This window comes from Callithrix jacchus, chromosome 14 (assembly GCF_049354715.1).
Source record: "Callithrix jacchus isolate 240 chromosome 14, calJac240_pri, whole genome shotgun sequence".
Lineage (NCBI taxonomy): Eukaryota > Metazoa > Chordata > Mammalia > Primates > Cebidae > Callithrix > Callithrix jacchus.
Genome location: NC_133515.1, coordinates 88,978,816 through 89,004,991, shown reverse-complemented (window position 1 = coordinate 89,004,991; position 26,176 = coordinate 88,978,816). Strand labels below are relative to the sequence as shown.

At 39.1% G+C, this 26,176-nt stretch overlaps 1 protein-coding gene across 1 annotated transcript in view; it reads right to left on the bottom strand.

Moving 5' to 3' along the window:
* Positions 1–26,176, bottom strand: part of RAB10 (RAB10, member RAS oncogene family) — a 93,143-nt gene that overhangs the window by 13,014 nt on the left and 53,953 nt on the right. Inside the window, exons 2-3 of the mRNA XM_002757962.5 lie at positions 25,406–25,466; positions 12,230–12,368 (exon numbers count right to left, since the gene is read on the bottom strand). Of these exons, the coding sequence (XP_002758008.1) occupies positions 12,230–12,368; positions 25,406–25,466 (200 nt within the window). The remainder of the gene's footprint in view (positions 1–12,229; positions 12,369–25,405; positions 25,467–26,176) is intronic.

Sequence of the window (26,176 nt, the reverse complement as noted above, 5' to 3'; positions counted from 1 at the left end):
AAAGCAAGACCATCTCAAAGAATACAACAAAAAAATCAACAACAACAAAACTGCCAAGTGGCTGCAGTTACAAGTTATAAAATATGCTAATTTAAAACAACATACAGTTGACCCGTGAACAATAGGGGTAAGCGGATGTCATGTATAACTTTTGACTCCCCCAAAACTTGACTACTATAGCCTACTGCTAACCAGAAGCATTATCAATAACATAGTCAATTAACATGTATCTACACTGTATTCTTACCACAAAATTAGAGAAAAGAAAATGTTACCAAGAAAATCATAAGGAAGAAAAATATATTTACTATTCATTAAGTGGAAGTGGATCATCATAAAGGTCTTCATCCTCAAATGTCTTCAAATTGAGTAGGCTGAGGAGGAGAAAGAGGAGGGGGTTGGTCTTGCAGGCTCAGGGGAAGCAGAGGCAGAAGAGGTAGAAGAGGTAGAAGGGGAGGCAGGCACACTCAGTGTAACTTTATGGAAAAACATTGTAATTTCTGTATTTTTTGCTTTTCCATTTCTTTAAAAATATTTCTATACAAAAACCAATCCTTCTTCCATCATTTGCTTCAGTTTCAGTGCCTGTATCATATAACGGTCCATGTTGTACAGTAAGTCTCAAGCAGTCTTGAATAATCAGAACCCTTCTGCCAGATTGCCTAAAGTCAATTTGTTTTCCGGCACTACTTCTGTTATCTTCTTCCTTATTGTCTAGCATTGGTTGGAAACACCGGCATCTTCATTGAGTCTTCTGCTGATTCCTCTGGTTGGTGTCTATTAGCTTTTGTCTTATCCATAGTCTCTTTCAGAAATTCCTTGACTGGCTCTGCTACAAATCCTGTGAAATCATGCTCAACATCCGGACACAATTTTCTCCAGGAGGAGGATACTGTTTTGTGCTTGATGGCTTTCATGGCTTTTTCTATAATGATGGCATCTTCAGTGGTGTAATCCCTCCAGATTTTCATGTTCTATTGAGGTTAGAGTACTGTGTGTTATTAACCTTAAAGGTCCTCATGACCCCCTGATCTAGATGCTGAATTAGAGACACCGTGTTTGGGGGCAAAAAGACCACTTCGATGCTTTTGGTGTTAAACTCATGGGGTTCTGGGTAGCCAGGGGTACTCTCCAATATCAAAAGAACTTAAAAGGCAGTCCCATAATGGCAAGGTATTTCTTGATTTCAGGGACAAAGTATTGATGGAACCAATCCAGAAAAAGGATTCTCAGTGTTCAGGTCTTCTTGTTGAATGATCAAAAAACTGGCAGCTTTTCCTTTCAAGTCTTGGGAGTTAGCAACTTTATACATAAGGGCAGTCAGTCCTAATCATAAACCCAACTGCATTTGCACAAAATAGTACTTAGCCTATCCCCTCCTGCCTTAATTCCCTGTGCTTTCTTCTTTTCCTAACACATGTCCTTTGTGTCCTCCTCTACCACCCAAGAATAGGACACTTTTGTCTGCATGAAAGACCTGTTCAGGCAGATATCCTTTTTCCTGAATGATTTTCTTAATGGTGCCCAGGAACTCGTCTGCTGTCTCTTAGTCAGCAGAAGCTGCTTCTCCTGTTATCCTGCCATTTTTAGGCCAAATCTCTTTCTAAAATTATCAAACCATCCTCTGCTGGCTTTAAATCCTCTAGCTTCACTTTTGTTTTGCTTTGTCATTTAATGACTTCACTTTTTCTTGAATATTATATTCAAGAAAAGTCTATGAGTATGCCTTTCTTACAGCAATCCTGTACCCACATAAAAGCTGCATTTTCAACATGAGATTAAAAAGGTATTTCATAAAACATGCAAGGTTTTTACACCTCCTGCTGTAGTTGCAGTCATGGCTTCACAGATTTTATTTAAAATGGTCCTTATGCTGGATTAATTTATCTTAAAATAACAGGCAACCACAGCTGCAGACCTCACTCTACAGCACATATCAAGCAATTCCGCTTTTTCTTGTAATGTCATGACTTTTCTCTGCTTCCCAGGAGTGCTTCTGGCATCACTAGTAGCACTCTGTATAGGTTGGATGGTGTCATTCAAGGTTTATGGTATTGCACTAGCACAATGAAAACAAGCAAGAACCACAAGAGATCACTTTTGATTGCAATATGGGATTTACTGGAGACACAAACTGTTCATGGGGAGATGATCCACATCACATGGTGTTTTAAGCAGACACTTGCAACATATGAGCTCACCAAAATAGCAACAGGAGGTGGCTACAAAATTATCACAGTAGTACAGTATGTATTATGGTTATTTTTATGCAGTTGACTTAATACTGTATCTTTGTTTACATTTCTCTTGACTGCAAAAGATGCCATGTATGAACTCTGTTTGTATGTTTTGAGTTCTAATAAATTTAAACTTTTAATAATAGATCTGCGTACATTTTATGGTACTAAGTAATAAAATAGACTAGTATCTATGTATACTTTATACATTCATGATATACTTAATTTTGCTTAATTCCTGTCCCCCATATTTCTAGGCTATATGATTTGCCTGTGAGTTTTCCAAACTGTTGTTTAAGTCTCTAAATTTTTTTCTAAAAGATTTGTTTTTAAAAACCTGTGTATAGAGCTGGGTGGCACATGCCTGTAAACTCAGCTTCTCGGGAGGCTGAGGAGGAAAGATCACTTGACACCTGGAGTTTGAGACCAGCCTGGGCAACACTGCAAGTCCCCATCTCTTTAAATAAAAAATATCGTTGTGTAAGTGGACCTGTGAGATTCACATACCCGTTGTTCAGGGTCAATTATAGTGTTTTTTTTTTTTTTTTTTTTTTTTTGAGACAGAGTCTCACTCCGTCACCAGGCGCCAGGCTAAAATGCAGTGGTGCGACCTCGGCTCACTGCAACCTCCGCCTCCCGGGTTCAAGCAATTCTCCTGCCTTAGCTTCCCAAGTAGCTGGGACTACAGGTGCGCGTCACCACGCCCAGCTAATTTTTTTGTACTTTTAGTAGAGACAGGGTTTCACCATGTTGGCCAGGATGGTCTCGATCTCTTGACCTCATGATCCGCCTGCCTCGGCCTCCCAAAGTGCTAGGATTACAGGCGTGAGCCACTGCGCCTGGCCCCAATTATAGTTTTAAAGGGGGCAAACAAAGGTGGGATTAGGGAGGAAACTCTTTAGTTGGGGGGAAGATATCCTTAGTAGAATCACAAGCTTAAAAAAGAAAAATCATGCCGGGTATGGTGGCTCACAACTGTAATCCCAGCACTTTGGGAGGCCAAGGAGGGTGGACCACCTGAGGTTAGGCATTTGAGACATGCCTGGCCAACTTGGTGAAACCCTGTCTCTACTACAAATACAAAAATTAGCTAGGTGTGGTGGTAGGTGCCTGTAGTCCCAGCTACTCGGGAGGCTGAGGCAGGAGAATCACTGGAATCCAAGAGGTGGAGGTTGCAGTGAGATGAGAATATGCCATTGCACTCGAGCCTGGGAGACAGAGTAAGACTCTGCCCACCACTCCCCACCAACAAAAAAAAAAAAAAAAAAAAAAAAAAAAAGAGAAAGAAAAATTACATATAACGTATTATAAAGAAACTCCCTACTTGGGGATTCCATGGTCTTATCTGAATTTAGTGCCTCTTAATTTATGTTACTGCTAACACAAAGGAAACCTGGCAAATATCCAGTAATAAGCAGCAATATATCAGGTGTTCCTAAAATTCTGCCATGTGCTAAGGGTCAGTAAAAGTAAGAGGCATTTTGATCTTAGAATCTATGGATGGACTTCACGGACATCAGTAATTCCAAGAACCACATATAAAACTTTGCAAGTTGTAGAAGTACATCATTCTGGTAAGATTCTAATTTCTCAAAGGGGTCCATGATCCCAAAAAAGTACAGAAGTATGGTTTTAAAAGGCTCCCAGCAGCTAAATGGACAAATTATTACAGTGACCTGTAATAATCTACCCACATCCTGATCACTACCAGACACTGCAAGTTACCAGAGACACTAACATGAACCTCCACTCAAACAGAAGACAAATTATCTGTAGTTTCAGAAGCTACTCTTCTACTAAGAATACCTGGTAAGTTATTGCAAGCAGGCCGATAGAAGAAAGCCAATAAATAAGTGATCAATGAAGTAAAAAAAGGTAAAATTACCTTGTATATAAATTTATAAGTGTTAAGGTGTTTTCAGCCTGTTTTTAAAAAAAGCTTTAGCAATCTGACCACCAATTTACAACCAACTACACCTCCATGCCAACTTGCATCAGTATTCTGGGGCTAGTGAGGAAACAGATATAATTCCTTAAACATGAGTGGCATTTCAGAGCATAAATAAAACTTTAGCTCAAAACCATTTTTTTTTTTTTTTTTTGAGACAGAGTTTTGCTCTTATTACCCAGGCTGGAGTGTAATGGCGCGATCTCGGCTCACTACAACCTCCGCCTCCTGGGTTCAGGCAATTCTCCTGCCTCAGCCTCCTAAGTGGCTGGGATTAAAGGCACGCGCCACCATGCCCAGCTAATTTTTTGTATTTTTAATAGAGACGAGGTTTCACCATGTTGACCAGGATGGTCTTGATCTCTTGACCTCGTGATCCACCCACCTCGGCCTATAATCCCAAAGTGCTGGGATTACAGGCTTGAGCCACCGCGCCTGGCCTCAAAAACATATTTGACAGTAAGCCTGGCTGGGCATAGTGGCTCATTTGTGTAATCCCAATACTTTGGGAAGCCAACGGAGGAAGACTGATTGAGCCCAATAATTTGAGGCCAGCCAGGGCAACACAGTGAGACTCCCTCTCGACAAAAATAAAAATTAGCCAAACATGATAGAGCATGCTTGTGGTTCTAGGTACTTGGGAGGCTGGGGTGGGAGGATTGCTTGAGCTCAGGAGGTAGAGGCTGCAGTAAGCTGCGATTGTGCCACTGCACTCTAGCCTAAGTGACAGAGTGAGAAATTGTCTTCAAAAAAAAAAAAAGCTAAGATCTGAAAAAGAGCTAGGATATGCTTCTCTGAATAATAAAACATAAAAACTAAAAAAAAAAATCAAAACAGTATTATACAAGTCTTTTTAAAAATTTATTTATTTTTTTGAGACAGGGTCTTGCTATGTCACCCAGGCTGGAGTGCTACAATACTGCTACAATCGTAGCTCACTGTAGCCTTGATCTCCTCGGCTCAGGTGATCCTCCCATCTCAGCCTCCCAAATAGCTGGAACTACAGGTACTTGTCACCATGCCCGGCTTTAAAAATTTTTTTTAGTAGAGGTAAGGTCTTGCTATACGGCTCAGGCTGGTCCTGAACTCCTAAGCTCAAGCAATCCTCCCACCTCAGATTCCCAAAGTGCTGGGATCACAGGTGTGAGCCGCTATGCACGGTCCAATACATATCTTCACAGCTAAGATCATCCTTATTTGTATGATCCTTACTAACAATAAGAAACAAGCATGATGAGGTTAAAGACTTCACTGCTGAGCCAGGGCAGCACTCAGTATATAGAGAACTTCTCTCATACATTTTCTTATGCCAACATGCACATTAATCTTTTTCCAGTCAGATACATATTGTGTTTACAACCATGTAAGGCAAAAACACCCGAAGAAAGACTGGTAGTTACACCACACAGACAAATCCATAAAGAGACATGTTTATGCAGGAGGACACATATCTCTATCTACATGAACTACACATGCAAACTGTAACTAGCTTAAAATATGATTAATCTTCCCAAGGTACTAATACAGAGAGGTGTATTTAGACCAAGGTTTCTCAACATCAGCCCTACTGACATTTTGGGTCAGCATTTTTCTTGAACCCAAGCTGTAATAACCAAAAATATCTCCACATATTGATAAACATATCACAGAGAGATCACTGTCTATAATTAAATAGAAACAACAAATACTTTAAAAGGATGTTGACGTTTAATAATAATAAAACCATTCAGAAACCGAAAGAGGAGAGGGAAGGGGATGGGAGGGGGAAGAAATACAGTCCCCTCAGTAACCATGGGGGTGGTTGATTAGTTCCAGAACCCTACTTCCTTTATCAAAATCCACGCATACTCAAGTCCTGCAGCCAGCCCTGTGAAACAGACATACATGCAAAGATGGCCCCAAACCACGCTTTATTACATGTGAGTGTCAAAATTCTTATTTTCAATCTGACTTTGGTTGAAAAATATGTATATTAAGTGGATCTGTGAGTCAGGCATGATGGCACACGCCTATGGTCCTAGCTACTAGGAAGGCCAAGATGGGAGAAACACTGGAGCTCAGGGGTTCAAGACCAGCCTGGGCAACACAGTGAGACACCCATCTCAAAAATATTTTTCAAATTAAAAAATAATAACTGTACCTGTGTAGTTCAAACCCAATTGTTCAAAGGTCAGCTGTAATTGTAAAGCAAGGTATTAAAGCTCAATTCAAGTTTTAAAAAAATAACAGTTTTACTGAGTTTATAATTCACACATCATAAAATTCACCCTGTAAAAATATACAATTCAGTGTTTTTTAGTATATTTATGAGACAGTTCAATTATCACCACTACTAACTTTAGAATATTTTTATCACTCCCCAATAAACCTCTATTCAGAGCAATCACTCTTTTCTCTCCACACATCATCCCCAGCCCTTGACAACCATGAATGTACTTTCTGTCTCTATGTTTTTGTCAATTTGGGGTATTTCATTTAAAGGGAATCATATATGGCCTTCATGTCTGGCTTCTTCCATCAGGTTTTCAAGGTTCACCCACATTGTACCACTTATCAGTACTTCATGCCCTTTAATGGCCGAGTGATATTCCATTATATGAATATACACATTTTATTTATGAATTCGTCAGTTGATGGATGTTCGCGTCGTTTCTATTTTTTTGGCTACTGTGAATAATGCTGTTATAAATACTTGCGTATACCTTTTGTGTTGATATATGTTGTTAATTCTCTTGGGTAAAAATACCTAGGAGTGAAATTGTTGGTCATAAGGTAACTGTGTGTTTAACATTTTGAGAACTGCCAAAATATCTTCCAAAGCAGCTGCATCATTCTACAATTCTACCAGCAATATACAATTTCTCTACATCTTTGTCAACACTTGTTAAAGTCTGTCCTGTTTTCTTCCATTCTGTGGGGTGGCTTTTCACTTTCTTAATGGTAGAACCTTCAAAGCACAAAGGTTTTAAATCCGATGTACCCCAATTTATCCATTTCTTTTCTTTTGCCACTTCATGGCTTTAGATCTTACATGTAAGTCCACGGCCATTTTTTTTCTTTTTTAAGACAGAATCTCACTCTGTTGCCCAGGCTGGAGTGTAGTAGTGCAATCATGGTTCACTGCAGTCTTGACCTCCTGGACTCAAGTGATACTCCCACTTCAGCCTCCCAGCTAGTTTGAACTACAGGTGGATGCCACCATACCCGGCTAATTTTTTTTTTTTCCTAGAGATAGAGTTTCACCATGTTGCCCAGGCTGGTCTCAGACTCCTGCGCTCCAGCAACTGGCCCACCTTGGCCTCCCAAAGTGTTGGGATTACAGGTGTGGCACACCATCCCCAGGTGTCATGATCCATTTTGAGTTAACTTTTCTGTATGGGATGAAGTGGGTATCCAACTTTCATTCTTTCACATGAGGATAGCCAGTTTTCCCGTACCATTTGCTGGAAAGACTATTGTTTTGCCTACTGGACTGTCTAGCAATCTTGTTAAATGTCAACTGACCATATATGTAAGAGTTTATTTTTAGACTCTCGGTACTATTCCATCGATCTTTATGACTATCCTTGTGTTAGTATCACAATGTCTTGATTATTGTGGCTTTGCAGTAAACTTTAAAACCATAAAGTGTGGCCGAGCACAATCTCAGTACTTTGGGAGGCCAAGGTGGGTGGACCACGAGGTCGAGATTGAGACCACCCTGGCCAACATGGTGAAACACCGTCTCTATTGAAGAAATACAAAAATTAGCTGGGTGTGGTGGCGTGCATCTGTAGTCCCAGCTACTCGTGAGGCTGAGGCAGTGGAATTGCTTGAACCTGGGAGGTGGAGGTTGCAGGAAATCAAGACTGCGCCACCGCACACCAGCCTGGTGACGGAACAAGTGTCTGTCTCAAAAAAACAAACAAAAACAAAATCAAACAAACAAAAACAGAAAGTGTGAGTCTTACAACTTTGCACTTCCTTTTCAAGATTATTTTGGCTATTCTGGGTCCCTTGCCTGTCTGTGTTAGTTTTAGGGTCAGTTTGCCTATTTGCCTATTTCTGCAGGGGGGGATTTTTAAAAAAGCAATTGGGATTCACTGAATCTGTAGATCACTTTGGGTAGTAAAGCCACCTTAACAATACTGTCTTCCAATTCATGAACACTGGTTATCTTTCTAATTATTTAGACCTTTAATTTCTTTCAATAATATTTCATGGTTTTCTGTGTACAAGTCTTACACTCTTGGTTAAATTTACTCCTAATTACTTTTTCCTTTTTGATATTATTACAAAAGGAATTTTATTCTCAGTGTAATTTTCGGTTATTGCTAGTGTACAGAAATAAAAGTGATTTTTGTATCTTGATCTCATTTCCTGCAACCTTGCTAAACTTGTTTATAGTTTTAAGAGTTTTCGGATATATATATATGTGGATTCTTAAGGATTTTCTATATAAAAGATTCCACCATTTATAAATAGTTTCTTGAAGCTGGATGGCTTTTTTTTTCCTTCTCTGGCTGGAATCTCAGCATAATGTTGAACAGAAGTGGCCAGAGCAGATATTCTTGCCAAGTTCTTGATCTTAGGGGACAGGTATGTTATTACCTGTGGTAGTTTTGTAGATGTCACTTACAGAATTAAGGAAGTTATTTGCTATTCCTAGTTTGCTGCCTTTTTGTTGTTGTTGTTGTTGTTATTGAGACAGAGTCTTGCTGGAGTGCAATGGCATAATTTCGGCTCATTCCAATCTCTGCCTCCCGGTTCAAGCAATTCTCCTGCCTCAGCCTCTTAAGTAGCTGGGATTACAGGCATCTGCCACCACATCCAGTTGATTTTTGTATTTTTAGTAGAGATGTGGTTTCAGCATGTTGGCCAGGCTGGTCTCAAACTCCTGACCTCAGGTGATCCATTCACCTTGGCCTCCCAAAGTGCTGGGATTACAGGTGTGAGCCACCACGCCCAGACGACTGTTCTAATCATAAAAGAATGCTGGGTTTTGTCAAATGTTACTTTTTGTGTGAACTGAGATGATTATATAGTTTTGTCCTTTATTAATATGGTATATTATATTGATAGTTCTATATGTTGAACTACCCTTTCATTCCTGGGGTAAGTTCCTCTTGATCATGTTATATAACCCTTTAATGTGTCAAAGAAACAAGATTTTCTTTTTCTTTTTTTCTAAGATGGAGTTGCACTCTGCCACCCAGACTGAAGTACAGTGGTATGATCTCAGCTCATGACAGCTTCCTCCGCGTCCTGGGTTCAAACAATTCTCCTGCCTCAGCCTCCCAAGTAGCTGGGACTACAGGTGCCCATCACCACGCCCAGATAATTTTTTGTGTTTTTCATAGAGACAGGGTTTCACCATGTTGACTAGACTGGTTTCAAACTCCTGACCTCAGCTGATCCGCCTGCCTTGGCCTCCCAAAGTGCTAGGATTACAGGCATGACCCACTGTGCCCGGCCAAGATTTTCTTTTTTAAATAACTTAATTTGTTTTTTCTTTTTTAGAGACAGGGTCTCACTCTGTCACCCAGGCTGAAGTACAGTGTATGATAATAGCTCGCTGCAGCCTTGAATTCCTGGGCTCAAGCGACCTTCCTGCCTCCGACTTGCAAGTAACTGGGACCACAGGTGTGTATCACCACACCCACAATTTTCCTTTTTAATACCTAGGTTGTATGTTTCTCAGTTTATGATGGGAAACAAACCATTCAGTCTACCATGTCAGGTGTTTAAGTCTGTGGTATAATAAAAACATATATTGAGTCTTTGTTCCCGGTTCCTGTCACTGACCTCCCAATTTCCTAAGTGACAGGGTTGTCTTTTGCTATTCATAACAAGATTCTTTTGACTATAATGGGTTTATGCTAATGAGATGACTGATGACAAGGCTTCTATCTAGCTTCAGAATGGGGGCTGGTCTCCAGAGGAATCAACCAAGTGATTAGAGGGCTGAAACTTTCAGTCCCACTTCCTGACCTCTTAGGAGGGGAAGGGAGACAGACATTACACTCAATCACCAGAGGTCAATGATTTAATCAATCATGCCTAAGTGATGGAATTTCAATTCAAAATCTGAAAAACTGAGGGTAAGGAATATTCCAATTTAATGAATTACATCAAGGTGTTGGGAGAGGTGGCGTATCCGGAGAGGGCATGGAAGCTCTGGAGCCCTGCCCCAACTCCCTGCATATGCCCTTCTTCCATTTGGCTGTTTGCAAGTTGTATATTTTATAATAAAATGGTAATCCTAAGCATAGCATTTTCCTGAGTTCTATGACTCACTCTAGCAAATGATCACATGGAGTGGCATTTCCAAAATCTACAGCCAACTTGGACAGAAGACAGAAATGTGGGTAAGCCTGGGGACCCAGGACTTGCAAGTGGTGCTGCAAGTGAGGGCGGTCTTGTGGACTGAATCCTCAAACTTGTGGAGTCTGACACTAAGGGTGGTTAATGTCAAATAGGATTGAATAGGAGGACACCAGTTCATGTGGTAGAATCAGAGAAATGATGGTTGTTGGAAACGCACTGCAAAATCTTTAAACTGCTCTTACTATAGACTACTTACCTGAATAATAAAGAATAAGGAAATCAAAATAAAGCTTTTTGTAAGATCTGTGTATCTTTAAATAATTATTACAAAATAATAGACTTCTCCTAAAGATTTATTCTAGCAACAAAAAAGTAGTAATGAGTCCTTAGTATTGCTACCATTAAGGGTATTATCTTAGGTCTAATATTGGCTTAAGACTTGGTCTTTGTGTGTTTGGCCAAAACTTGCTTCAAAGAGTTACTCTTAATGAAATTCAAAGCCTAGAAGGTAGCAATAGGCATGGAAAAAAAAAAACTCTTTAACAAGAAGCCACCTATGCCATAGCAAAGAAACAAACATGCTTCGATACATAGTTTTAACTTATAAAAAGCAACATCAGGCTGGACGCCCCTGCAATCCCAGCACTTCAGGAGGTCAAGGTGAGCAGATCACTCGAGGCCAGGAGTTCAAGACCAGACTGGCCAACGTGGCAAGACTCCGTCTCTACTACAAATACAAAACTTAGCCGGGTGTGGTGGCACACACCTGTAATTCCAGCTACGCAGGACACAGAGACACAGAATCACTTGAACCTAGGAGGAAGAGGTTGCAGTGAGCCAAGATCATGCCACTGCACTCCAGCCTGGGTGATGAAGTAAGACTACCTCAAAAAAACAAAAATCAAAAAACAAACCCCAACATCTTGACATGCAATGGAACTATTTTCTTAGTTAGGTTTTTACTGTATTAGCATTCCACATAATTCAAAATGCCTAGAAACAATATTTTATTTCTATAACATGAAAAATAAAGTCTTAAAAAATTGCTGGACATTTCACTCATTCAGTAAAAATTTATTAAGAAAAAATTCTTCCTGGTGGTCTAGTGGTTAGGAGAAAAAAAAAAAGAAAAAAGTCATTTCCAGAAAGTCACTGGTAGCTTCTATTTGGGGTCATCTTATAAGATGGCTATATAGAGTTTTGAAGTAATTTACTAATTGTCTTGAATAGGGCTCTAGACAGACTTCCCAAAAACTTAAGAAAAAGGTAGGCAAATAATAACATTAACTTTTCTTTTTTTTTTTTTTGAGACTGAGTCTTGCTCTGTTGCCCAGGCTAGAATGCAGTGGTGCGATCTCAGCTCACTCCAAATGTCTGCCTCCCAGGTTCAAGTGATTCTCCTACTTTAGCCTCTCCCGGAGCTGGGACTACAGGCACATGCCACAATGCCCAGCTAATTTTTGTAATTTTTAGTAGGAACAGGGTTTCACCATGTTGGCCAGGCTGGTCTCAATCTCCTGACCTCAGGTGATCCTCCTGCATGAGCCTCCCAAAGTGCTGGAATTACAGGTGTGAACCACCGCACCCAGCCAACACTAACTTTTAGAAAGTAGAAATATTTCAATAGTAATGTCTTCAACAGTACATTATATCGTGAAGATCAACTGGAATATTTATTCTTCCTAACCAAGCACACAAATGTGTGTTCATGAAGGGTTTATACAATTTCTAGTCTTACCTCATCTATGTTTCTAAGCCATTTGCTGATGTTTTCAAAACTTTTACCATTGGTGATGTCATATACTAGCATGATACCCATTGCTCCTCTGTAGTAGGAGGTTGTGATGGTGTGAAATCGCTCCTGGCCTGCTGTATCCCTGAAATAAACAGCCAATAATTTCTATTAAGCATTTTTATATTACCACATTTTACATAAAGGACAAAACAAGAATAAATAATTAGTTTTTCCTAAGTATATATAAAAACTTTTTAATTGAAGGAAATTAATAACCTACCCATATTGGATAAAAATCCGAAAGGGAAAACAGTAGGAAGTGACACATAAAACTCAAGGTTATTGAATAAGCATAGCAAACACCATAAAAACTCTTAAAATTTAATTTTATTTAATAATTTAGTTCCATGATGCAATACAAAAGCAGGTAGAATTTTTAGAACATTAGAGAACTATACCATACGATAGCCACATTTACACTTAGAATCATTTACAAAATGTTGTAAAGATAACCTCACTTATAAATAAGACAGAAATGTAAATAATACTATTTTTCTCATTTAATGCTTAAAGCCAAAGGTTTAAGATTTGTTCCTGTTAACTATGTCCTCTCATTTGTATCATCATTTTGCCCTTTTTGATCATCTCATAAGCTTACAAACATGTTTTAGTATCTTTTTTAAAAAAGCAAAAATAAGGCCAGGCATGGTGGCTCATGCCTGTACTCCCAGCATTTTGGGAGGCCGAGGTGGGCAGATCACTTGAGGTCAGAAGTTCAAGACCATTCTGGCCAAAATGGTGAAACCCTGTCTCTACTAAAAATAAAAAAATTAGTTGGACGTGGTGGTGCATGCCTGCAATCCCAGCTACTCGGGAGGCTGAGGCAGGAAGATCATGTGAACGTGGGAGACAGAGGTTGCAGTGAGCCGAGATCACACCACTGCACTCCAGCCTGCGTGACAGAGCAAGACTCCATCTCAAAAAAATAAATAAAGGCAAAAATAAAGCAAAAAACCCCACTCTCAACCCTACATCTCTCCAACCATTCCTGTTCCTTTTTTGAGGTGATATTTTTAAAATTTTTATTTTGAAATAATTATAGCCTACAGGAAGTTAAAAAACTGTGCAGAGAGGTCCGGAGTACCTTTCACCCAGCTTTCCCTAATGATATTATCGAATATAACTGCAGCATAATAGCAAAACCAGAAAATTGACATTGGGTATTATGATCTACAGACCTTATTCAGATTTCAGGGCTTTTTTTTTTTTAACGTGCGCTTATTTGTGTATGCATGTATATATACATAGTTCTCTACAATTTATCACATGTATAGATTTATGTAACTACCACAACAAACACCATAGAGAACTACTGCATCACTCCTGTACTCCCCATAGTCCCTAAACTCTAATCAATAATCTGTTTTCCATGTTTATACTTTTTTCTTTTCCAGAATGTTACGTAAGTACAATCGTGTAGTATGCTGCCGTTTGAAACCGTCATTTAACACTTCTTTCACCATAATGCTCTTGAGGTCCTCTCCAAATTGTTGCATGTATTCCTGGTCTGTTCCATTTCATTGCTGAGTAGCATTCTATGGTATGTATATACCACAATTTGTTTAATCATTCACCCAAGGGAATGACATTTGAGGCTGTTTCCAGTTTTGGGCTGTAACAAAGTTTTAAGAATATTCATGTACAGGTTTATATGAGGACATAACTTTTGATTTCTTTGAAATAAATGCCCAAGAATGGTATTCATGGGTCATATGGTAAGTGTACAACTGTAAGCAACTGGCCAACTTTTTCCAGAGTGGGTCTATCACTTGACATTTGCACTAGCAACATATAAAAGATCCAGTTTCTCTGCATCCTCATCGGCATTGGATGCTGTTGCTATTTTTTAATTTCTGCAGTTCTAAGAGGGCATATAGTAATATTTCATCATCATATTAATTTGTACTTCCCTGTGGCTAAGATGGTGAACATTTTTTCATGTGTTTATCTGCCATTCGCACATCCTCTTTGGTGAAATCTCTGTTTATCTCTTTTGTCCCCTTTCTAATTCGATTGTTGGTTTTTTGTTTCTGGGTTTTTTTTTTTTTGAGACAGGGTTTTGATCTTGTTGCCCAGGCTGGAGTGCAATGGTGCGGTCTTGGCTCACTTCAGCCTCTACCCCCAGGGTTCAATCGATTCACCTACCTCAGCCTCCCGAGTAGCTGGGATTATAGGCGCCCACCACCATACCCAGCCAATTGCTGTATTTTTAGTAGCAATTGTTGGTACTGTTGGCCAGGCTGGTCTTGAACTCCTGACCTCAGGTGATCCTCCCACCTTGGTCTCCCAAAGTGCTGGGATTACAGGTGTGAGCCACCTCACTGTGCTCGGCCTGGATTGTTAGTTTTTTTTACTGTTGACTTTTGAAAGTTATTTTTAAACAGAAGTCCACTGTCAGATACACTGGATTGTAAATATTTTCTCCAAGTCTGTAGCTAGTCTTTTCATTCTCTTGACAAGGTATTTTGTAGAGAAGAAGCTTTTAATTTTGTGAAAGTCTAATTAATTTACTGATTTTTTTCTTTCACAGATCATGTGTTTAGTGGTACGTCTAAGAAATCTTTACCTTTTTTTTTTTTTTTTTAAAATAGGGTCTCACTCTGTTGCCCAGGCTAGAGTGCAGTGGGGTGATCTCGTCTCACTGCAACCTCCATCTCCTGGGTTCAAGTGATTCTCTTGCCTCAGCCTCCCGAGTAGCTGAGATTACAAGCATGTACCACGACACCTATCTAATTTTTTATTTTTGGTAGAGACGGTTTTTGCCATGTTGGTCAGGCTGGTCTCAAACTCCTGACCTCAAGTGATCTGCTGTGCCCAGCCTCTTTACCTAGTCTTATGTTCCAAAGATTTTTCTTCTACATATATATATATATATATATATTTGAGATGGAGTCTTCCTCTGTCGCCCAGGCTGGAGTGCAGTGGCATGATCTCAGCTCTTCCAACCTCTGCCATCAGGGTTCAAGAGATTCTCCTGCCTCAGCCTCCTGAGTAGCTGGGATTATAGGCGCATGCCACCACACTAGATAATTTTTCTATTTTTAGTAGAGACGGGGTTTTGCCATGTTGGCCAGGCTGATCTCGAACTCCTGACCTCAGATGATCTGCCTGCCTCAGCCTCCCAAACTGTTGGGGTTACAGGCATAAGCCGCTGTGCCTGGCTGTCTTATGGTTTTATTAAACTGATGGTATATTTTGAGTTAATTTCAGCACAAACTGTGAATTTTAAGTAGGGGTTTACAGTTTTGCCTATGAATGTCCATTGCTCTAGTACCATTTGCTGGAAATACCGAAGTAATAACCTTCCCCTACAGAATTGCTTTTGTACCTCTGTCAAAAAGCTGCAGGCCATACCACAGTTCAATCTATGGGTTCTTTTTCTCTTTTAATCTCCTATGTGTCTAGGCCTCCTCCATTACCATACTGTCTTCATTACTGAGGCTAAATAAACAGATAGACTGATTCTTCCCACTTACTTTACTTTGTCAAAATTGTTTTAGCTATCCTAGCCTTCCCATATAAATATTAGGATAAACTTATCTATATTTACACAAAAATCTTCCCAGCAAATTTCTTTAAAGAGTTTTCTCTAGTTGCTGTTTTCCCATTTTTGGTCCTTAACTAATTCTAATTGGATTGCTATTACTGATTACTCTACCAAAACTCCTTTTCAGAAGGTCTCCATCCAATAACCTGGATACTAAATCCAATAGCTACTTCCTTTTCATATATTTTGTACCTCTTAATGACAGGGATACATTCTGAGAAATGCACCATTAGACAGTGTCATCATTGTGCACAAATCATAGAGTGTACTTATACAAACCTAAATTATTATAGCCTACAACATACCTGTAGTATATGGTAGAGCATATTGCTCCCAGGCTACAAACGTGTAGAGTATGTGACTATACTGAATACAGTAGGCAACTGTAACACAATAAGTATTTGTATATCTAAACATCTAAATACATCTTGAAAAAGTACAGTAAAAATATGGTAATATAATATTAATGGGACAACCATTGTGTTGAAATATCATTATGCACTGCATGACTGCATCTTAATCACTAAGCAGAATGCTACACAGTTGACTACATTCTCTCTCTCTCTCTTTTTTTTTTCTAAGACAGAGTCTCAGGGAGTGCAGTGATACAATCTTGGGTTACTGTAATCTTCACCTCCCGGGTTCAGGTTATTCTCCTGGCTTAGCCTCCCAAGTAGCTGGGATCACAAATGCGTGCCACCAGGCCCAGATAATTTTTATATTTTTAGTGGAGACGAGGTTTCACCATGTTGGCCAGGCTGCTATTGAACTCCCGACCACAGGTGATTTGCCTGCCTCAGCCTCCCAAAGTGCTAGGATTTCAGCCGTGAGCCACTGTGCTCGGCCAACTGCATTTTCTCCTTTTAACACTTTATTCTCATGCCTCTTTGGATAAGTTCCTGGTGGTCTTCATTCTAAGTCACTGGTTGCTTGTTCACAGTACCTTTTGTTGGCATTCTAAGATCCAAAGATGATGGACTGCCATTCTTCACACAGCAGCCAGAGTGATCTTCTTTAAATATCTGTTTGATCCTATTTTTCTGCTTAAAACTTCTAATAGTTTCATTGAGAAAAAACAGGCTTTCCAACAAATGGTGCTGAAACAACTGAATATATATCCATGTAAAAGGATGAAGTTGGACCCTCTACCACATACCGTTTATAAAAATTAACTCAAAATAGATGAAGACCTAAATCCAAGAGCTGAACTATAAAAACTCTTAGAAGAAAACATATGGGGTCATCTTCAAATAGTCGATTTGACAATTGACCAAAGCAAGAAAAAACAGGTAAATGGGACATGAAAAATTAAAAACTTTTATTTCAGTGGACACTACCAACAAAGTGAAACGACAACCCACAGAATGGAAGAAATTATTTGCAAACTGTCTGTCTGATATGGGACTTGTGTATGCAGAATATACAAAGAACTTGCAACTCAACAATAAAAGGACAAATGACCAAACTTAAAAATGGACAAAAGATCTAAACAGACATTTATTTAAAGAAGATACACAAATGGCCAATAAACACTTAAGATACACTACATCCTTAGTCATTAGTGAAATGCAAATAAAAACCACAATAAGATACAAACCTAGGATACAACCCCCACCACCACAGGATGGCTATGACCCAAAAGACAGTAAGACGCGTTGGTAAGGATGTAGAGAAACTGAAACCCTCATATGCTCTTGGTGACAATGTAAAATGATAGAGCCATGTTAGAAAACAGTAAGGTAGTTCCTCAAAATGTTCAACATGGAGCTACCGTACGATCCAACAATTCTAGGTATACAGCCAAAAGAAATGAAAACTTGTAGATCCACACAAAAACACAGATGTGAATATTCACAGCAACATTATTCATAATAGCCAAAAAGTAGAAACAACTGAAAGGTCCATCAACTAATGAATGAATAAATAAAATGTGGTATATCCATACAATGGAATATTATTCAGCCATAAAAATGAATGAAGTACTGATTAACGTACAACACAGACAAACCCCAATAACCTCATGCTAACTGAAAGAAACTAGTCACAAAAGACCACATATTATATGATTCCATATATTTAAAATGTCCAGAATAAGAAATTTAATAGGGACAAAATTGATGAGTGGTTTCCCTGGCCAGGAGGTTGGGAGGATAAAGAATGACAGGCATGGGGTTTCTTTTCAGGGGAGATAAAAATGTTCTCAAATGGTAACAACGATTGTACAAATTTGCGAATATACTAAAACTATTAAATTGTTTTAAATGGGTATATTGTATGGTATGTGAATTATGATCAAAAGAGTTACTACAAAACAAACTGAAAACATGACTGGGCTTTCCACAAAAATAAAAGTAAAAACAGAAAACTTCCAATAAAAACTCATTATAACCAGAATCAATTCAGACTCTATTCTGGGGGTTACAAAGCCTTACAGTATTTTAAACCTTTCTCCAGCCTCTATCATTTTGAGGTACTCTTTTCGCTAATCACTAGAAACCATTTTTAAATTCTTAAGTTTGTTCCTACTAAGAACTTCTGCAAGATCTGTTCCTACTCCCTGCATATGATTAGATTCTCAATCTTTTCATATCTTTAATGCTCTTAGAATGTTCATACGTTTGCCATCTACTCATTTATCCATCAATCCAAATATTAACTGAATGTCTACTATACGTCGGGCATTATGCAAGAACATACACAGAACATGGGTTTGGGGTCTGGCCTAAATTTATCGTCAGGTTCTACCTCTACCAGCTTAGTGACCATGAATGTACTTAACTTCCTTGGACCTTAGCTGTTGCTCTTTTTTTCCCCCCCTTATAAACAATAAGGAGAGATAACAAACAATAAGAAATATTTTCCATAAAAATATGCAGAGCTACAATCATGTCACCATGAGACTCAAAATTTAATTCTATGTTTTTAAGATGTCCTAACAATGCTCTAAGTCAAGACCATCTTTGCAGATAGATGCTCTATGGTACTGAGCTCTCAAGTTAATATTTATCTGTGCTTAAGCAGTACTTACAGCTGCCTCACAAGGAAAATGCTGGCTTTGCCTGTAGCCTACTTCTACACAAGTAAAATAAAATGGTTTTTAGCTAAGTGAAAGACTTGGACTTTTTAATCTCCTTATGAAAATCACAGCCCTGTGATTTGCTCATTTCATCTCAAAGTATATAAACCTACCCTTTAAAATAAGAAAATAAGACAATATCCCATTCTTTCATTCTACCAATATTACTAAGCAAGTACTACATGCTAGACATTATTCTAGGCACTGGAGATAAAGCCATAAATGAAATAAAAAGTCCTGCTGTAACAAAGTTTATATTCTACTGAAGATAGACAACAAATAAGTGAAACATTATGGAATGTCAGAGGATTGTAAGTGTCAAGGAAACAAAAAGTGGAGCAAGAAAAGAGATAAAGATTCTGCCACTGCTAGGGGCCCTAAACTGGGAAGCTTCAGGAGGGGTGACTGGGCCAGGGTTGTCACCAAGGCCTGGGAGCTCAAGGAGACAAGGACAAGGAAAAGCTCCCTGTCACCAAGGTGGGCCACGTGATAAATGACATAACAGTCAAGTTCCTGGAGGAAATCTCTCTCTTCTCCCTGCCTATCAAGGAGCCTGAGATTGCTCATTTTTTCCTAAGGATGTCCTCAAAGATGAGGTTTTGAAGATTACGCCCATGCAAAAAGAGACCTGTGCTGGCCAGTGGACCAGGTTCAAGGCATCTGTCACAGTCAGGGACAAGAGTCACATCAGTCTCTATGTTACGTGTTTCAAGGAAGTAGTCCCTGCCATCTCCAGGGTCAACATATACGGGCCAACCTCTCCATTTCCCATGTTCAATGAAGCTACTTAGGGATCAAGATCAGCAAGACCCACAGTCCCTTGCAAGGTAACCACTGTAGCTCTGTGCTGGTGGCCTCATCCCAGTCCCCTAGAGGCACTGTCAGCCCCTATGCCCAAGAAGCTGCTGCTGATGGCCCATATCAATGACTGCTACACCTCCACCAGGAGCTGCACTGCTACCCTAGGCACCTTTGCCAAGGTTACCTTTAATACTATCTTCAAGACCTACAGCTATCTCATCCTCAATACCTCAAGAAAGACAACATGTTCAATGAGTCTCCCTATCAGGTATTCACTGACCAACTTGTAAGACCCATACCAGAGTCTCTATGAAGGAGACCCAGGCTCCAGCTGTGGCTGCTATGTAGTGCTTTTATAGTATAAGAAAAATAAAGTTAATTAATTCAGACTCTTTGAAAAGGGAGGCAGATCCAGCCTGGGCAACATGGTAAAAAGCATAATAAGATCTAGACTTAACTTACTAAAATGTAAGCTTTTGCAGGCAGGGCTCCTATATGTCTGATTTATGCTTATATTCCTACCACCAACCAACAGCTGACAAATAGATACTCAATAAACATTTACTGACTAAATGACTTTGGTTGCTTTCTGTTCATCTCTCAACTTCTTATCTTAAATATCACCTCTATAGAGAGGACCTCCCTGATCATTCTATCTAAATCACTTCCTCCCTCATCCTTACCCCATTCTCCATCATTTTACCCTATTCACCTTGACAGCATTTATCACAATTTGTGAAAAAAAAATTTCTTGAATAAAGAGAAACTTAACAAGCTCATGGTATTTTGGGTATAGCCAAATTGTGTATCTGAAGAAATCCAGATCTGCTTAAAAGAAAACTCAACATGAGAAATTTGACATCCTAATTTATAAAGTAAGGAACAACTTCATTATTTTACCAAAAAACACAGAGTTATGAAACTTGGGGTCTCTGTCTTGCAGAGTAGATTGATGTTGCCTCTGGCCTCTCCTGGTTTTGTCAGTGCCCAGACCAAAAATAACTGTCATAGTAACAGCCAGAGTACATAGCTTACCTGACCCCAAGTGTGGTATTAACAGTTAAGGAAACATACCTTTTTAATTCTGAAGAACATATCACTTAATTTTTATAATTTGTCAGTGGGAAAAGTAGGATTTCACAGCAATTCTCGGCTATTTATTACTTTAAGTGAGGAAAATTCTACTGTCATTGTTCTGTAATTTCAGAAACTTATCTTACTAAGTAGACTGGCAGGGAAAAAATTTTAAAAACAGAAGATAAGAGAGTAGTTTTGAAAACAGGCTTAGAAACCTGTATTATAGTGACATAAAAAGATACTGTGAACATGTACAATGTTTAACTGTCTCTTCAGATATTTACCACTTTCTTTTGCTTATTGGATTTGACCTGCTGGGCTGGAGTAGATTTAGGCATATGTGTGTATGCAAACCTAAAAATAATGTGACCAATAAACAAGCAGCTGTGGCTATTTTTAGCCCTGGGCAGAGGAGCATCATTTAGCCTAGAAATAGTGAGGCAAGGACCCTGTTCCCTTGTTGGAAATAAATTGTTGATTGCCTTAACAACTGTTAGGGGCTGGTATAATGACAGTCTGGGCAGGACTCAAGGAAAGGATAATTTAAAATCAAGGAGCCAGACTATTTTGTGGGATAGATACAGTCATGCTAAAAAGTATAAAAGTCTGAATGAAACAGGCCGGGCGCGGTGGCTCACATCTATTATCCCGGAGGCCGAGGTGGCTGAATTGCCTGAGCTCAGGAGCTCGAGACCAGCCTGGACAACATGGTGAAACCCCATCTCTACTAAAATACAAAAAATTAGCCAGGCGTGGGGGTGTGTGCCTATAGGCCCAGCTACTCAGGAGGCCGAGGCAGGAGAATTCCAAGAACCCAGGAGGAGGAGGTTGCAGTGAGCCGAAATCACGCCACTGCACTCCAGCCTGGGTGACAGAGCAAGACTCCATCTCAAAAAAAAAAAAAAAAAAGTTTGAAACATATAAATAAAAATGGGATCTAGAATGTTAAAAAAAAATCAAATGGGAGATCATATAAAAATAGGGAGGATAACTGGGCATAAGAGATTCTGGAAGATGAAGGAGTTAAAACATTAAAGAACAAAGGGTGTTGTACACCATGGATTTCCTGGAATGAAAGCAAGACATGAAGATCATTCAAATAAAGAAAAATAGGAAAAGCTTAAGCACAAATTGAAGAAATTTTCCAAAGCTAATATTTAATGACAGAATAGGAATTTTCACGCTACAATAAGAATCTGAATATATTTATTTGAACTAGTGAGATTTAAAAAAAATCACTGTACTTTTCGGTAACAACTGGAGGCAAAGCATTAAAGCTGAGGACGATGTTTTGCATTTCTGTGTATCGTAAATTATGGGTAATGAGCTTTTTCATGCTAAAAGCCTTGTTAAATTACCTGGATATCTCAGATCTCTTAACCTTGAGCTGCATGGCTTCTTTCTCTCTGGCATGTTAGCATGTAGAAAAGCGTTTTAGCTCAGAGAGGTTCTATTTAACATGTCTAAAAATTAAACAACTTTAAATTGGAAATGTTACTATTTCTGTAATATTCTTGAGTTTCATAGGTACAATAGAAATCTTTTACAGATTAATCTTGAAGGCCACTAGAGCATCTTTTAGGGAAGGCTCTCTTTAAAAACCAGTGTCAATCATTACTTATTTATTGTTTGTTTATTTTTTTCTTTTTGGAGACAGGATCTTGCTTTGTCACCCAGGCTGTACAGTGGTGTGAACACAGCTCAGTGGTGTGAACACAGCTCATTGCAGTTGACCTCCAGGGCTCAAGCGATCTCCTGCCTCAGTCCTCAAACAGCTAGGACTTCATGGGCACATGCCACCATACCCAGCTAATTTCTGTATTTTTTTGTAGAGATGAGATTTCACCACAATGCTCAGGCTGGTCTCAAACGATCCACTTGCCTTGGCCTCCCAAAGTGTTGGGGTTACAGGTCTGAGCCACCAACTCTGGCCTGTTACTTTTTACTTCTAGAAGTCTAAAAGCTAGCTAAAAATTAAAATGGGTCCAGGTGTAGTAGCTCATGCCTGTAATCTCAGCATTTTAGGAGGCTGAGGCTGGCAGATCACTGGAGGTCAGGAGTTCGAGACCAGCCTGGCCAAAATGGTGAACCCCCATCTCTATTAAAAATATAAAAATTAGGGCAGGTGTGGTGGCTCACACTTGTAATCCCAGCACTTTGGGAGGCTGAGGTGGGCAGATCATGAGTTCAAGAGATCAAGACCATCCTGGCCAACATCGTGAAATCCTGTCTCTACTAAAAATACAAAAATTAGCTGGGCATGGTGGTACGTGCCTGTAGTCCCAGCTACTTGGGAGGCTGAGGCAGGAGAACTGATTGAACTCGAGAGATGGAGGTTGTGTCACTACACTCCAGCCTGGCGCTTGAGTGAGACTCTGTCTCAAAATAAATAAATAAAAATAAAAAGTAGCTGGGCGTGGTGATGCACATCCTAATCCCAGCTACCTGGGAGACTGAGGCACAAGAATCACTTGAAGCCGGAAGGCAGAGGTTGTAATGAGCTGAGATCATGCCACTGCACTCCAACCTGAGTGACAAAGCAAAATTCTATCTAAATAAAAAAAAAAAAGACTAAAATGAAAAGGGGAAATATATAAATCTACAAAGTCAAGGAACAGAATAAGAGAAAGTTTGTGGAAGAGGGAGAACAGATGGAGGAACAGTATAAATTTGTAGGGCAAAGGTCTTATGTAAAATATATTTTAAGGAAATATTGTTTCTGTTATATATATACTCAAACATACATATATATATATACCCAGCCACAATGTATCTCTTACTGTCAAAAAGCTAATCCGTAGCTTGAAGTATAAACACAAAGGAACATAGTTAAGAGAGCCAATCAGCATGGCAGAGCTAGTCAGGGCTTGGTACTAAGGTCACCACTTAGAACGAAGGTCAGACATGGATGAGGGGGCACCTATTTGAAATTCAAAATAAATAGCTGACGTCCTTCCTCAGAGATCAACTTTAATTATAATGAAACAGAGTATGAGCCACAGTTCATTTGCTGAGTTATTTCCCAGCTAAAGTAAACAAAAATCAATGATCATCAAGTGGATTTTGTTTCAAAGAGAACTACTAGTTTTAGGAAACACTTAAAAATATCTAAATTCTATTTAAATTTATATTAAAAGAACGTTACACATAAAGATATTTCTAATTACAACATCAGGTAACAGAGACATTTTGGTTAAACATATTCAATTTCTAACTATTAGCTTCCTTTAAAAGGGAATACCTAACGTTCAGAACAGTCTTCTATCGGATTCTGGGACACTGATTTCTCCTCATTCTAAGTCTCCAGGTATGGCTTTGCAATGTCCTTTGCTAACTGCCTCCTCTGCTCATAGCCTAAAATAATATTCTTAGCATTCTAACCTCATAACGGGAGACCCCAAAATAACAGTAGCTATGATTTACTGAACATTAATTATGTGTCAGACACTGTTCTAAAGTACTCTATATGTATCACTCATCCTAACTATCATATAACAGGTCCTATCACAGAAAAAAAAAACCCATTGAGAAAACATAAAAATTCATAATTTTTTTTTTTGTAGATAGGGGTCTCACTATGTTTCCAGGCTGGTCTCAAGAGACCCTCCTGCCTCCACAATTGAGTCACCACATTTGGCCCAGCACAACTGCTGACAGGCAATGAAGAACAAAAAATGAGCCAGGAGCAGTGGTTCAGGTCTGTAATCCCAGCAAGTATGCATCCCAGCTCTGCCACAAATATGCTCTAAGATCTTGGTTAAATTATCTCAAAGTACGTCTGTTTCGTTATCTGTAAAATAGGAATAATCCAAGAGAAAAGAAAGTATATGCCTATACAAAGTCTCATAGCTGCTTTATGCTGAATAAACAAGTTGTGTATCTTAATGAAATAGTACTGAGCAATAAAAAGTAATAAACGTATTGATCATTTCCAAAACAATTATGATGAGTGAAAGAAGGCCGACCCTAGCCCCCGCAAAAAGACAAAGAGAAAACATACCCTCCGTTTATATCTAGTATTAGAAATAGTGACAAGAAAGCACAGTAGCTGCCTGGGGACCCAGTGGTAGTAGGGAAGAAGGGATTACAAATGATCACAAAGAGACTTGAGGAAACTTTTGAAGTGACAAATCTGTTCATTATCTTGACTGTAGTGATGGTTTTAGAGGTTTATACGTGTCAAAACTTATCAAACCGTAATGTGCACTTATTCTGTCAGTTATACCTCAGTAAAGCTGTTTTCTCAAAAGGTGTAACACAGATTTCACAGGGTCCTTGTTAATAATTAATAGGTTAATATACATAATACAAATAAAACAATATTTGTTGGAAAATATTGTTATTATAATTCAAAATTCTGATTCAGAAAAATACAAATTCAAATAATTTTTTGTACTTCTTCAGGCAAACCTAATACAAACTAATAAAAATAATGCCCATAAAAAGTTAAAAACCTATTAAAGAAAACAAATATTTTCACAAAGCATGTCACTAAAAACTTTAGAGATTATTTCATGTAACCCAGTCTCAGAATCTAAACCTGTGACAAAAAAGAATTTCACTATGAAACCTTAAGGAACTTAGCATTCGCTATGTAAAGTAAATTAGCATCACTTACCATATCTGTAGCTTGATCTTCTTTCCTTGTAATTCAACTGTTTTAATCTTGAAGTCTATTCCTACAATGCAGAAAAAGGTAAACTGTAACTGTGGCTTTACATTTGGCTATACTAAAATTAATCACAGTGAAAAGGCTCACACCTTTAAACTTGTCTGTGTTTGATTCCAGATATTTACCAAGTACGCAACACTGAGCAAATATATTCAATTTTCTTTCTTTTTTTTTTTGAGATGGAGTTTCGCTCTTGTTACCCAGGCTGGAGTGCAATGGCACGATCTCGGCTCACCACAACCTCTGCCTCCTGGGTTCAGGCAATTCTCCTGCCTCAGCCTCCTGAGTAGCTGGGATTACAGGCACGCGCCACCATGCCCAGCTGATATTTTGTATTTTTAGTAGAGACGGGGTTTCACCATGTTGACCAGGATGGTCTCGATCTCTTGACCTCGTGATCCACCCACCTCGGCCTCCCAAAGTGTTGGGATTACAGGCGTGAGCCACCGCGCCCGGCCCATATTCAATTTTAAACCTGAGAAATACAAGATCCAGGATAGTAGGAAAAACAGGTAAGGAAAGACCAAGTTTTGGGCTGGGCGTGGTGGCTCATGCCTCTAATCCCAGCACTTTGAGAGGCTGAGGCAGGCAGATGGCATGAGCCCAGGAATTCAAGATCAGCCTGGGCACATGGTGAAATCCTGTCTCTACTAAAAATACAAAAATTAGCCAGGTATAGTGGCACACACCTGTAGTCCTAGCTACTCAGGAGGTTGA